General features: G+C 41.4%; 1 protein-coding gene across 2 annotated transcripts; it reads right to left on the reverse strand.

Moving 5' to 3' along the window:
• Positions 1-2,440: 2,440 nt before the first annotated feature.
• Positions 2,441-10,005, reverse strand: PCK1 (phosphoenolpyruvate carboxykinase 1 (soluble)). 2 transcript variants are annotated; one of them, XM_010150889.1, is made up of 10 exons: positions 9,921-10,005; positions 9,459-9,640; positions 7,922-8,103; positions 7,123-7,326; positions 6,614-6,801; positions 5,506-5,668; positions 5,149-5,373; positions 4,925-5,056; positions 4,120-4,215; positions 2,441-3,524 (listed from the first exon to the last, which is right to left on the reverse strand). In XM_010150889.1, the coding sequence occupies exons 2-10, from the start codon at positions 9,503-9,505 to the stop codon at positions 3,070-3,072; spliced, it is 1,692 nt and encodes a 563-aa protein (XP_010149191.1). In that variant the 5' UTR covers positions 9,506-9,640; positions 9,921-10,005; the 3' UTR covers positions 2,441-3,069. The 2 variants fall into 2 exon arrangements, with proteins under 2 accessions (XP_010149191.1, XP_010149190.1); XM_010150888.1 differs by lacking the exon at positions 9,921-10,005 and having other exon boundaries at positions 9,459-9,727.
• Between the last annotated feature and the right edge of the window lie 5,523 nt (positions 10,006-15,528).

Genomic DNA, 15,528 nt, shown 5'->3' on the forward strand with positions numbered 1-15,528 from the left:
GTGTTAGTCTTTCCTGCGCTTCCTTTCTCTGAATCCCATTTAATAGGCCAAGTTTTATACTTCTCTACTAATCTGTTGAAATTTATTGTATTTGTTGCCTTCCCCTCTTTCTTTGAAAATCAGGGGAACTTCCAAATTTCAATTTAAAAGCATTTTGTTCTAATTCATCTTGTTTTTATGGAGCATAGTACTTGTTGGAGGGAGAGAAGTTGAGATCATAATCTGGCACGGTTGACTAAGTTTCTAAATTTTAAACCACCGCCTTCTCTCTTTTTAAACATTTTCTCTGCCAATACTAAACATTTTGATCATTCAAAATGTAAATTGTACTCCCCATAGATGCTGATGGGTTGTGGATATATTTACATACAAAGGAGCTGTTGAATGACTCAAGCAAAAAGTTATTTTCTTATTCTCAGCTTTACCAGTACAGTATTTTCCCCCTCACCTTTCCTGTAGTTTCTGGAATTATTTGTATGTCTGTCAGTCTCTGAGCCGTGCTTGAAAAGGTGCATGTGGCTAAAATGTGTGGGCTAAAATGTGTGGAGTGGGAGAACTGCAAATGGTTTAAATATTTTTGCCAGAAGTGTTCATGATTGCCACTTTCCATGAGTTGTGTTATATGGAAAAAAATACCCAAAGGAGAGCCCCGAGGGCAGCAGCGTCCAACGAAGGAAAGGCTGCCAACCTGTCGGGGGGGGAGGGGAGGAGAAAGCGAGGGTTTAGTCAGAATACAAAATCCAGTGCTGTGGGCTGGCTACGATGTTCTCAAGGCCGTTAGCACCTTGTAACACCAATCTTGCTATAAGGTCCCAGTTATGGTGGCCCATGATGTGATGGCAACTAACTCCTCACTGAGCTGCAGTTTATGGGACGTGTCACTCCGTTCCCCTGTGTCCATATGCCTGCTGGGCTTGGTCCTTTGGACAGAGTTCTCTGGCATGAAGTATGAGTTGTTTCTGTTGTAATATTTGGAATATCGAGCCTGGTTGTATTTGAGAAGGCAGAGCAGCACGCTGGAGCTGCTCAAAGAGCTCTGGAAAGCCCTGAGCTTCTGTATGTCTCCTGGGCAGCATTTCAACATGTGCTTGGAACCTGTTTGCACTGCTCAGGACTTGGATCCTCCCAGGAGGCCCATAAGAAACTCTGAGGCTGTAGCTGTCCATAACTCTCGGATATTAGCATGACAGATTTTCTTTGATCTCCTTGTTCTTCCTTAGACTTATCCAAATACCAGGTCCAATACTGTCATATCACTTTGGGAATGGCCCAAGCCTTTCATAAACTATTTATAGAATTACTTTATAAACAAATTCATTTTATACACCCGATCATAGTCCTTGAATCTGAGGAGTGCATATCCTAGTCTCTCTTGGCTCACTTCCTTTGATTTATTAACTGTCTTCCACTCTGAGTTTTCTTTTAATTTGGAGCCCACTCGAGTACACAGGTTAAAGATGACCCTACAGGAGACCTGCATCCACGCAGATGTGGTTTTTTGACTAGCAAGCAAGTCAGACAATGATCACCTCTGCAGAGGCTGCACTGCTCTCCCCTGCTTTCATCACAGCTTTCTGTTTGTTTTTTGTGTGATCAGTCTATTGACTTATGCTGTATTATTCATTTCAGAACTGGTAATATTTGTGTTAAGCCCTAAACATGAAGTCAGGAGGTAGGTAGAGGCTTTTCAGGCTATGTGACCTCTCCTAGCAAACTTCGAAGGGCATCTGTTGACCAGCCCTGGTACTGTTTGTTTTGCAAGGAAGTGGGATCTATAAAAAGGCTTATTACACAATGTAAGTGATTTTCTTTTTGCCAAGCAAATATTTGCAGTATATTTTGGGAGATCAAGCATTCAAAGTGAAAAAGCAGGCTACCTTCCAGGGATGTGGGAAGCATGTAAAGGACACCTTTAATTGGGAGAACTTGGGATGCTTTTAGTATCTATGAGGAAGTCAACATAGGCTCCTACCTCTATTTTCATTGAGCTCTAAGGTTTTAGGCATCTCAACAAACCCAGAAAACTCTTACCAAACTATCTGTACTTCAACAGCTCCACTAGTTATTCTCGCAAAAGCCAGGGTACTGTGGAACAGAGACAAATCCTATGACTTCAGCAAATGTGCAAGGTCCTAATATGGGGCTTTCCTAGGGGGTGGTTTATCTTACAAATGCCTCCATAACAGTGCCCAGTTATGGAGAGCATGTCACCAGCTGGATGGCTGCTCGCAGCTGGTATCGTAACTCCTCATCATTCCTCTGGCTTGAATAAAAGTTGCAAAGACGGGATGGGGCTTAAACTAGTTGGTTTAGGAATAGCAGACTGATGCTAGCTAACGTCTAACTTCCACATGTGAATTTCTCTGTGCTGTGGTAATGACAGGAGGCCCAATTTATATGCATGTAGTTTATAAACAGTGAGAATACTGGAAGTGAGGTCATATTTCATATAAACATTTATTTCAATAGTTTAAAGAACAAGCCATTCAAAACATCTGGAAATCACAGAAACATGAGGCATATATAATAGCAATATCTTAAATATGCATTAGTAATACAAAGTCATCTTTCACTCTGATAAAACTTACAACTTCATTTGTCTAAAAAATATTTAAGCCATGAAATATGTTTAGGTAATACATATATACAGCATCTGATTTCCTTTCTTCTTTCCTGTAGAGCCTGAGGCTCTAGCTGTTTGTGTGATAGAAAGAATGTGCTACATCTTGGAGGCTGGATTGGTTTGGATTGTAGATGCAGAACTAGGCAAGTAATTTACACACATGGCTATCTGTGCGTGTAAGTGGCAGATCAGGGTTTTGAAGACCATATGCACATCCATTCTCACAGCTGCTCACCTATTCACAGCAGCTGATGTAGTTATAAGTTATTAGGTCTGGAGCTACTTCTAGAATGCCCCTATCTATATTCTAACTAAACTAAGACCTACTTGTCGTTACAACTCCCTGCCCATCAGTGTGCTGTTATGCTTCCAGTGGTGATTTGGTAAAATGTGTTTGTCCTGTCTTAGTATGTGTGGATTGACTAAATAATTGTGGGTTTGATCAGCTACAACTGTTTTATCCTCATCTCCAAGGCAAGCATTTCCCTTTCTATTTCATAGGGAAGGTCAGCATTAACTTGCACTTCAAAGTATTGTTTGATTTCTTCTACCTCCTTTTCCCAGAACTCTTTGGAGATCTGGAACAGTTCAGTCAAGTTGACATCTTCTAAACCCTTCAGGTTCAAAGCAGTGTCAGCAGGGATGTAACCTATGGCAGTTAGCTTGGCAGAGGCTTTCCCTTCAATTCTGTTGAACATCCACTCCAGCACACGGGAATTCTCTCCGTAGCCAGGCCACAGGAATTTCCCTTGGCTGTCTTTCCGGAACCAGTTAACATGGAAGATCTTTGGTAGTTTTGCAGCTGGACGATGTGCCATGCTGAGCCAGTGGGCTAAGTATTTGCCAAAGTTGTAGCCAAAGAAAGGTCTCATGGCAAATGGATCGTGCATGATGATTTTGCCTGTTCAAAACACAAATGGAGAATTGAAGGTAATAAATAGCACATTTCTTATAAAGCACAAAGATTCAGATCCTCTCAGGATTTAGTACTCATGGTCCCTTAATCACCCTTCTGCATCTGAACCGAAGAGCTTTAAGAAACAATACATGCATTATCTTTGATGTACAAAAAAGTACACATTAAATTAATTTTTGTAATCAGTGGAAATCAAATTTCCTAAGTCTCAGGTCAAACAGTCTAAATGAAGATCCCCAAGAGCTCTCTTTCATAGTTCATGTATTTATGTTGAGCTCTAGCAGAAGAGAAAATTTATTTACCCCAGACTGTAACAAGAACTCTTATCAAGGCTTCTGGCATCCCCATGCCTGTGCCCTGTTCGGTACGCTTGCCACCTAGGGGATTATTTTCCTCAATTTGACTTTTACAGAGGATTTGGCTTTTAATTCCAGTACAACTATTTTCTATTGTGAAAATGCACAGGTTGCAAAATTAGCTGCCAAGACCAAAATGGGAAAGAGCAGGGGTGGGAGGACAGAGCAGGCAGTCCAGATAAAATTCCTGTTAATACAGGTAGGCAGGTTAAATTTTGGTTTACCTTTGTGCTCAGCAGCTGCTGTTGCTTCAGATCTCATAGCTGCTCCTATAAACACTCCATGCTGCCAGTTAAAGGCCTCGTATACTAGAGGCACACCTGTAAAGAAAAAGATCACTTCAGTATTTAGAGGTCCAGAACCATTTTTGTAACAGGCTTTGCTACCTACGATACTGCCGTGTGCATGTTGCAGTATAATGCATTCTATTTTTTCCTGGATTTAATCAGTTCATTTCCTGCTCTCTTACAGCAAAGAAGTTTAGATGAATGTTTTCAAAATGGTTACTGATTACTGAACACATCCACGTTTAGTTGCTCAGTGGGAGATACCTGGGACCCCAGAATCCCCAGCAGATTTTACTGGAAACAGAATCTGGTCCTGTGGTCATGATATTAGACTCAGACGTAGCATTACTTCTGTTTGTTTTTCCAACTTCATGTGACCTTTAAAAGATCAATTTATTTTACTTCCTTTCCCGTAAACTCTCTACAACTGGCTGTCTACAACTCTTTAACCATTTCCTATCTGAACTAGTTAAGATTGCAAGCAAAGTGAGACAAGTATATCAACTTACTATGTGCCTATGTATTACCCAAATTAGTGGGTTCTGATCTCTCTCCAGCCCTTTGTTTTTACCTATTTGGTGTTCAGACATTGGAATATTAGTGGCTGTAAGCATGTGTGTCAAAGGCTAGCACAAAGTTAGCCATTTCCTTGCTTTTGCAGCTGTGAAAGCAAAACTTGCACCTATGCCCATTTGTGTTTCAACCCTCGTGTGGTCAGCACTTCAGCTGCTGCACCTCTTACCAGCAGGTCTGCGGCCTCCAAATATTATCCCTTCAATAGGCACGCCTTCGGGTGATTCCCACGCAGGGTCCACGATGGGGCACTGGCTGGCTGGAGTGCAGAATCGTGAGTTGGGATGAGCACAGGGTTCCCCTGTGTGGAATACAAAGAAAAGGTCATAATGGTACAACTAACTTGGATTCAGCAGAGAAAGCCAAGAGAGACTGTGGACTAAGCCAAGTTACCATTATCTGGGGTCCAGTCCTTCTTCTTCCATGAAGTCAGTGTTACTCCTGGTGGTAATGGCTCATCAATGCCTTCCCAATAGACACCTCCATCACTGGTTTCTGCTACATTGGTGAAGATCGTGTTCTTGAATATGGTTTTAATAGCATTGGGGTTTGTTTTGACTGAGGTTCCAGGTGCGACACCAAAAAAGCCATTTTCTGGATTGATTGCCCTTAAGTTGCCTGGAAGTTAAATGACATAAGTAAATCAAGCTGGTTTAATTCTATCCAGAATTTTGTAGCGTGCCTTGCTAAACCTAAAAGTTCAGGTTTTACAGTACTGGACTGTAAAACAATCCAATTTTAATTCCATACCTTGTTCATCAAATTTCATCCAGGCAATATCATCACCCACACACTCAATTTTCCATCCTGGCAGGCTTGGGTTCATCATGGCCAGGTTGGTTTTTCCACAGGCACTAGGGAACGCTGCAGCAAAATACTTCTTTTCACCTTCAGGATTGGTAATGCCCAGGATCTAGTGAAAAATTAATGCAACTGTTAAACACTGCCTCTTTTTCTTGCACTTTTCATTTTGAAGATTGTCTCCCAGCAAGTGGTAATGACAAAATATTTAATCATGCAAATTTGTTCCTACTGAAGCAGCACTGTGTAATACAGTTGACAAATAACTCTAACTGTATTTTATCCATCAAAAGGTCTACTCTTCTTGCCCACTGAATATCTGTAAGGAGTTCTTATATTTTTAAAATTCCAGGGACGTATATAATTCCAACATTTATTTCTATTTTGCTGATTAAAGATACACAGACTGTATAATGCTGTGTTTCTCGGCTGAGACAGAAGAAAGCCGGGCAGTATTTTTTTGGCTGCACGATTGGAGTGGAGTGAAAGCACTTCATGTATGGATGCTTCTGCACTTCTTATAGTACACAGATATTTTTTCTGAGACTGTTCTCTTATGTGCTTTGAAATTCTTTTTTTTCAGTGGTATTTAATGATAATAGAATTTTTAAATGACAGCAGAAAGTAAAGGCAGGAAGGAAACAAAGCAGAACACATCTAGAAAATCTAATATTTGCAGGTTTTTGAGTGCATAGACCTCTTTATAATACAATTTTCAAAAATTGTTTTAATCCTTTGCTATTAGACTTGTAGGACCAATGTGGAACCCTAGCAATGATGCCTAGGCTCTGCTCAATACAGCCTACAAGTAGCCAGTCAGAAGTTCCAAATCTTTCTTGATTCCCAATTCTAGATGTACTATTTTAAAATATTTGGTACTTAACCTTGCAATCAGTTTCCTGTTTCTCGGAAGCCTGCCATGGGATAAATTCATATCTAAGGTTACGGAACTATCCATATGAGACTAATTTCATTGATACCGTGATGTGATGTATTTATCTGGAGTTAATTCAGGGTTTAGTGGCTGTTCAAATACACATGATTTAATAGCTCTTACCAGCATGTGCTCAGCTAGCCAGCCCTCTTCTTTGGCGATTCTGCTGGCAATTCTGAGGGCAAAGCACTTTTTCCCCAGTAAGGAGTTTCCTCCGTAACCACTGCCAAATGAAATGATCTCTCTGCGATCCGGGAGATGGGCAATCAGCGTTAACTCCGGGTTGCACGGCCAGTTATTGATTAATGGCTCTGCAGAACAGAATGTTGTACTGATGAATGCAGCAGTTTCCATGCTGGATCACACTGTTGTTTCATCAGCATCGAGTCTCTGACAGCAACCCATACCAGATGCTTCAGGAAACCCCCTGGTAAGTACTAAGAAGAAGAATCTCCTTTCCATGAGATCCTCACTGAGCTCTGATTCCTTTAGCGGAGTTCTGAACCCAGTGCTGGCGCACAGACCGCCCTGGTCTTCTATGGTGAGTGTCTCCCATGTCCTTGGAACACGCAGACAGCTCTAAAACATGCCCCTGGAAATTTCCAGGGGTGACAGTGTCTAATGTCTCTTACCTTTTAGCGGTAGAGGACATCCAACTGAGTGAAGGCATTTTACAAACTCCCCGTTGCTCAGGGCTTTCAACGCAGCTGTTCCCATCCGTGTCATGATCCTCATGCTGGCCACTACGTATGGTGAATCTGTCAGCTCGATCCCAATCTTGGACAAAGGAGAGCCAATAGGCCCCATGCTGAAGGGGATGACATACATTGTACGGCCTGTAAAACAGGGAGTAGCAAGATGTGGCCAAGAGCAAAACAAGGAACTTTTGAAATAATCTTTGTTAACATGGAGGTTGTTTCTCACTCCTTTAAAATCTGTTTGTCTTGTGGGTGTTTCTGATGATGTTTGAAGATCTGTATTTTTCTGTTTGTCTAATTGTGTAGCAAGAAGTTTTATCTTACATGCCTGAAGCAGCTGTTCAGACAAATTGCCTACCCAGTAGTAAAGGTGGGTGGAGGCCAAGTTTTCTGTTGCTGTAAATCGCTGAACCTGAAATTATTGCTGGGGATGGGGTCCTCCTTTCTCACCTCACATCCTATCAGCTGTGTAGTTGCTGTGTGACTCCTTGAAAAAAACACTCAAGTTTTCCTACCTTACTTTGCCCCTCTTTATGAGAATAATAATTCTGGAAAGAATAATCCTTGTCCGGGCATTTGGGTCTATGGTAAAGACCCGGAAGAAACCAACAAAATTACTAATATCGGGGTATAAACCTAAGCTTTGCAGCTAAAATCACTTTCTTTAAATATTACAGGAACTAGTAGTCTGTAATCTTACAAGTTTCATGTCAGCCATCCTTTTCTTGCCTACCTTGCATGCAGCCTGGGAACCTGGTATTGAAAGCTTTCTCAAAATCTTCTTCAGACATCCAGCGTCCCAGCTGGCTAGTTCCAGTTTTCGGGATCGGAGTGGTATCTCTCTGTTCTTGAGTAATAATGACTGTTTTGCTCTCAATTCTTGCCACATCTCTTGGATCAGTGAGAGCCAACCAGCTGCATTCCACCAAAAATCAGGAAATTAGACTTTAATTATCAATATAGCACTTTTGCCCTCCTGTGGGACTGGTTTAAGACAAAAGGGTGCAATGCTTTGTAAGCCCAAAACTACAGTGACAGAGCCAGCATAACAGACAATCTCAAAAATCAAATACATTCTCTCATACAAATTGTTTCAAGGCTTTGCAGTATGAATAACAAATTATGTGGCCTAGGAAATTCTGGTTACACTTAATACTCCTTTGCCTCTTATCTCAGTCCTATTTTCTGTTGCTAACTTCCAGGGAAAAGATAATCTCATTTCATTCTCATCAGAATGAAGTTGTTTTGCATGAAGACCACAAAGTGATGCCTTAAGCGAAGTGGGTGCCAAGCAAGTATTTGAAGTGTTGGTCTAAGTGCCTGTGGGATCAGAATCCAGCTTAGTGGATTGGCATAGTCCTTTAAGTTAGAGGCATCACAAAAGAAATACTGAGTATAAGCATGGTCATAGAAAGTGAAGGAGTTTAATAAAGGGTATTCCTTTTTCCCCCCTAAAGAATTTTTGCCATCTATTTACAATAGAGATGATTGTTTTAAATTTTCACCTCTGTGCATAGAAAATTTCCACAAGTATAAAAATGTTCTAGTTGGGCTGTCATAACCATCATCACTACAGCTAAGCATATAATTAACAATGAATAATTTATCTGGTGAGTCTTGCCCTTTTCTCTCCCAAATAGTCTGCAAACAGATTGCCAAATTCCTGTACTTAGTTATTCAAAAGTCTTTGCAGATTTCTTCCATGGAGATCTCTTGGTCGGCACGTAATTCCTGAGTATATACTTGTTGTTAATATTCTCCTTTCATGTTGGGTTAGTTAGGAGAGATGATGAAATATTTGAAAAAAGTATTTGCTGAATACATTACAGTCAAAGCTCATCGGCACGATATGAATAATGCCTGTACTGAATAATATTTGAACACCCACAGAGCTATTTGAATGCCACGAGAAAGTATTTGATGAATAAACTAATTGAATAAAATAGTAGAATTTTTCAAAAGATATATTTGCTAAATAATATTTAGCCACTGCTAATGATTAGTTACACAAGTGTCATGACATTATTTCAGTTATCTGATGTAACTAATCAATAGAGACAATGTACAGTTGATAATCCAATTGAATTATACACTTTATGTTAATTTTTAGAGGAAAAAGTTTGCTTTTCCTCAGTATTTCACCTATGTAAGTGCCAAAATGTTCATGGAAAGCCACTATTGCAGAGTTATAAGCAGTTTTAAATGTAAACAGGATAGAAAATGTATATTGCAATTCTGAGATGATACTTGACTTTCTTTAGCCTACTCACCAGTTCTCATACTTGCTCAGCTTCTTGATCATGCCTTGTTCTACCATGATGTCCAGAATTTTTTTGTTTTCTTCTTCCGAGCCATCACAGATATGAATGCTCTCAGGCTGACACAACTTAGCATTACTTTCAATGAAATCCCTTGCTTCTGGAGGCAGGCTCTGCAAATCCCCCTGGACAACCTTGGGCATGACGTTCACTTCAGCTTTCAACTGTGGGGGCATTATTAAGCCTCTAGTAGATCTTGTTGATGGCTTTGAAATACTGATCACAATCTAAACCCAAACATATTGTGTGTGTTAGCATATTATGACATTCTAACCAATGTCAATATTCTTTCCTAACGTATAACGCAAAAGTAGAATTTGTAATAGACTTGATATACTTCTGCTTAAAATCAGTATCAAGAACTTGGATCGCTAGTAGTTTCAAGCTGGAAAAAATAGAGACCATTCTACTTACTGTCTTTAAAAGATTGAGCTGGATGTCAGAGAGGATTTTGCTGTCCCTTTCAGTTGATGCCTTTTCACTTGCTTTGGAGGACTCTTGCGATCACTGGTTTCCAAGGAGGCATCCTCCTTCCTTAAATATTCTTTGTCGTAGTGTCCATCCCACCAGGTGAGGTGAGGGAGGCTTGTCCTTTACGTCATCACTGGATGTGTCTTGGGACAGTGCCACTGATATTGTCATCATGCAGAGTTGTCAACAAAGCAGCCCTGACAAGGTAATCATTTAACAGGCTTGATTAATGAATGCTGAAAGCGGTGATTCTTAGACCCTGGGTTTGCTGTTTTGAAGCAATTACAGAATTTAGCAGTTTAACCAAACTTTGATCCAATTTGGCTTTGAAACCAGAAGTGTCATAACTTCTCGGTGTGTGGGAAAGGTTGAGTACAAAGAGTATCTGGAACCAGGAACACGGGGGTCATCCAGGCAAGGCGCAGTTGGCACATTTGGTAGGCAGATGCTCGCTAGTTGGCTGTGAAGTGGAGGCTCGTCCAAGGTGTGTTTACTCACCTTGGGAACTTTGACTGATCCAGGGGTAAAGTTCAACAGTGAGCACTGACAGTCCTGAATAACCACTATGTACACCCACCTGGAGGCCTCTTTTTTTGTCCATGCAATTCAAAAAAACCCCAAGCAACCTAAATCTAAATGGTGGGTTTCCTTCAGCACAGCAGAGAAAGTATTTGCTTATGGCTCACTTCAGGCTCTTGCAAGCTAAACAATTATTTTATATTGCAACAAGCTCAGAAGAGGCAGATCAGCCACTGCCTCAGTAAGTAACCCTCTCCTCCAAAAGTTGTCTTATTTTACTGGGAGTCCTACGAGGGTCATAAAATATTAACCCATCCTTAAATTAGTACTCAAAGAAAAGGCACAAAACTGTTCAGGAGTGTGGCTGCACGCTTTGTCAGATGAAGCATGCTGCATGCATATGTACATATGCAGGCGTGTACATATTTACATCTGTTATGGCAGTATTTGATACCAACAGCCACTACTACTCTTCAAAATTCTGAGGGTGAGAGTGTGACCTCAGACATTTTGAGGTCTTGCCTCTAACTGTTCCTGCTTGTCTGTCTTTCAGCTCGTTACCTTCCTCTACTCCATTTTACACCCTCATGATCATAAAGAAAAGCTGATCTTCATGTCCATTTCTATGTGAAGTATTGGTGTGTGAAGACTGAAGTATTTCAGACAAAACTGTAGAAAGAACACTGCTGCCATTTCATCTCACTCCGCTTACACCCAGTCCCAGAAAAGCATCTGGGGCCTGGATGAGGCAATGCTTTCGTGCCAAACTGTAAATTTTTTTTTTTTTTTTATATTGATGTGGTTTCCACCACGCATGTAAGAGACTGTCAACAGTAGTTTGCAGAACAGGAAATCTGGAAATACCAGCTAAGTTTCAGGGAGTTCTCTAAAGCTACAGAATTGATGTGAGTATCCTATATAAAGGATGCTCCTAACTTGCCACCTGCTCAAGTTCACGCAGTCAATGAGATGTGTCCAGCAAGGCTTTTAGCAAGGCAGCCAGCAGTGACTTGCAAGCCCTGAACAGCCAGGTCTGGCAGACCAGCACAGAGCAGGATAGCAGCTCACCTTCCTGCCCTGAAAGTCTAAAAGAGCGAAGAGCTGAGTTTCACACTGCAGAAATGCTTCCCCTGGGACTGTATCCACTATCTCTCCTGCAAAGCTTTTTATTATGCTTCGTAAATGCAAAGGGAAGAAAATAGTGAAGTAAGAGGGGCTGTCCTTGATGCACTGCAAGGCCAAACATTCCTGAAAAGGAAAACAAAAATCTGGTAGGATAAGAGGTGCTAAAGTTTGCTCCAGACAGGCCTTTGCCATAAACAAAATCAAAGACAATTTAATAATGATAACAGTAGTGTTTGTCTCTGGAGTCCACATACTCTGTTGCTGGTGGAGCTGATCAGAAATATTTCGGCCAACAGTTTTTCTTTTAAAACACATCATTAAGTACCTCATTAAAAATAAAATGTGGCATAAACTTCAGTAATACTAAGCAGACTCCTTTTTCAGTGAAGTATGAAAATACGGAGTTCATCCTGCTGGCCAGACAAGTCATTACACACGGAAATCACAGACTAAAACAGCAATGCTTTGCTTCTCAGAAACGAGAGAGGACCAGAAAATGACCATATTGTGGCACAAGTCAGGTCAGAATAAAAGCTTAGAATTGAGAGTGTAAGGCAGCAGGATTAGTCCTAGTGTCTCTTCAGTTCTGAGTGGAGGAAAAAATCCCCAAACCTGGAGCATTAGCTTCTGCCAATTAAATTATAGTCAGGCAGGTGTTGTGCAAATTTTCTCACACTGCAAGCCTAACCTCCCACAATCTTGCTATACAAACTGTGGGCTTCTCTTGAGAAGACACTAAATATGCCAAATTGGTGGCACTGTGTTATGAACATATGTCCATTAAAAATCACATTAAGGATTCCAAATGTTTTTCATTTGTGATGGCAGCAGGGCTTGAGTGCAGATGTCCACTGGGAATTCTAGACACTTAAGCATGAAATTACTTGTATTTAGGTAACACCTCCCGTCAGAGGATCTCAAAGCATATCACAAACACACAGTAAGCCTCAAGCCCATATAAAAAAATATGCATAGTATTTGGTGCAGTGAAATAACTGGAGCATATGCAAATCAGGGCTAAGATTTTTTTCAAGAATCCTCTCATTTAGAGATTCAGCTTTTAGACACCCAACAGGAGGCACTAAAGCTTTAATCTGAAGATACTGAATCCTCATAACTCCCATCAGCTCCCACAATAACAAAACAAAACAAAAAAAAACACTCAAAAAAGCACCAAACCCACAAGCAAACAACACTCCCAAAGGTAGCATCTCCAGTGGCTCAGTTAGTGGTCATGAGGTGCTCACCCAATACCTGGGTACTGCTGTTTGCCTTGTATGTGGCTGCTTTCTGGACTCTGAGTTGGGAGATCTTACCAGTGCAAAACGTCGGAGGAGGTATGGGTGTAGTGTCAGGACTTTTAAAAAAAAAAATGTCTTGAACGTACAACTTATTTTCCATTTAAATGAAAAATCTTTTTTGGTAGTAACTGTGTTATAACACTCATCTAATAGCTGATACCATTTCTTTGGATTGAAGGGTTTTTTGGCACTTTTTCTCTGTATTTCTTGACACTTGAATGTGATGCTCATCAGGTGTCTTCTTGGAAGCTGTCAAATTATTTAAATGAGTGTGAGTCTTATGTTTCGAAATGATAGTGTTCAACAAGTGCCTTGAAAGGAGTGTTTTTAGGATGTTTGCTTTGATGGACACTAGTTAGGCTGTTCAAAATAGAGGTTTTGGGCACATTGACTTTTACTGGCTTACTGGAACTTGATGCAATAAATGTAAAGGTTCTTAGATGCTCAGAAAAAGTGTCATAAGAAAACTTGACTTTGTCACTGCAAACCGAGGTGTAACACAGCACTCTCAACAAGATCTGGAAGTTGTTCATGTCATGTAATAATACTCAGAAATTCTATTCCCCTCCCATTGCTAATTATCCTACATATTGTCACCTCCAAAGAGTTTGTCACTTGGGTTTTGTTATAAAATTGTAGCTCTTTTAAAGTTTCTGAGCTATTCTACTAACTGAAGAACATTGCTTCTTGATTGTTATTTTTGCTGTGAAGTGGTGCTCAGCTTGCTGCTGCTGGACTGGATGCTGCACGAGCCCAGACCCAAGGGCGGTCCTTTCAAGCATGTAGCTCACACAGGCCAAGGCAGGGTCAGCTCCCTTGATTTCCAGAAGAAAGCATGAACCATGCAAATATCCTGCAGTTGCAAAAGAGTCTGTAAGTGAGCCAAGTGTTTATTCCAGACCCTGCACAGCCCTGTGTGATATTTCCGCCTCACAGCCCCTTCTCTTGCAGGCAATTCTTCGGCACTGACCCAGCTGCGGGAGGTCTGGGGGCACTGGCTACACGTGCTGCACACTCCTCTCCTCGTGCGCCGTGTGAACCGTGAGACTGAGCATCCAGGACCGGGCAGAACAGGTAGCAGCAAACTGGAAGCACACTGCTTTCCTTCTTACCTCCCTCTCTCCAACCCTAAATAACAGAGTATTTGTCTTGGGCAGATTGTAAAATATGATGTTTGTGGATCACTAAGGTGGTGTGAATTTTTGCCTGTCTTCAAAGTGAAGTGGCTTGTCCTGATCACAGAGAAATGAGAAAGGGGAAAAAATACCCAGATTTATCATGATTAGCCTGCACTTTCATTAGTTTGTCCAGCATTTTCCTCTTGACAATGGACATACTAAAATTCCTCAAAACAAATGGACGTAAATCTCAGCAGACAGAACGTGGATTAGTGCGTGTTTATGGTCTCTGGTGGAACACACCAACCTTTGTTGCTTAGTTTAGAATCAGCTTGAGTGATCAATCCCGGGCTGTCCATGCCAAGGTTGACATTATCCCACTGGCAGACTGGTTTTTGCTTGTTATTCTTCTGCTTTTGCAGAGAAATGAGAGAAATTATTTACTCTCTTGGTTTTTTCTCCATTTTTTTTTTTTTAAGATCACTTTTACAGGCTTTGAAATATAGTCACGAGCGGAGGTGAGGGTCTCCTTTTCATGTTCTCTTGAAAGAAATAAAAACTGGAGTCTTGGCTAGGATGGCAGTGTGGCACATGCACACATTGCCTGCGAAGGATACCAATACTTTAATTCCCTCCTGTCTCACTGGTGACCCTTCTCAGCAACACAGGACACTTCCTCTGAGCTCTGATTCCACGCCTGAATCTCAGGTGGGAAGCTGCATCCCCCAAGCAGTTCTCACTGTTCCTCCTTCTCTCTCACCAGCTCCATAGCTCTGGAGATGGGGTTGATTCACGTAATCTTAAACTTAATAAGTAGTTGCTCTTTTGGAGCCATTTCTTGAGCTGTAACTCTAATCTGGGGACTGTTCCCAGTAGGAACACTGGCCTCTCTTTTGTAAAACTTGTGTCAGGGATCAGTGCGAACCTGAGAAACAGGCTGTGTAGCCACTGGTACCTGACTAGTGGCTGGGAATGTGTAATCCTGTCAAGTGTGAGCTCGGGAGCTCTTCTCATCTACTGTATAAGGTCTAATATGCACAGCGGGAGTTTGGGGCCACCAAGACTTTGACTGACTTTACCTAAGCCAGCATGAGGTTGGTAAAAACATGACAATGATCTTTGCATGGTTACTGCAAATTTTTTGGCTGGATGCACAGCAGAACCACAGCCAGGAGAGAAGAGGACAAACTGTACTAAGCAGAGTGGAAAACAGTCAGCATAAGGTTCTGTGTTTCCCTTCACCTTTGCAGCATCTGCTCTGCTCAGTCACACAAAGCCCAGATGGCACGGAGATTCAGCTTTGCAAATAAAAATGGTAACCCTTGCTGGAGCGAAACCTGTTTACCACAAAGCTGTGTGTTTGCAGCTGCCAAGGGCTCCCTGCTTCCTACCTGTGGAGGGGGTAAATGACAAATCTTTGCACACAGGTTCAAGCAGCAGGAGATGTTTCAACCTCTTCATACAAGAGCAGTCTTCTGGCTTCCTGCT

This window comes from Eurypyga helias, unplaced genomic scaffold, assembly GCF_000690775.1.
Source record: "Eurypyga helias isolate BGI_N326 unplaced genomic scaffold, ASM69077v1 scaffold1894, whole genome shotgun sequence".
Lineage (NCBI taxonomy): Eukaryota > Metazoa > Chordata > Aves > Eurypygiformes > Eurypygidae > Eurypyga > Eurypyga helias.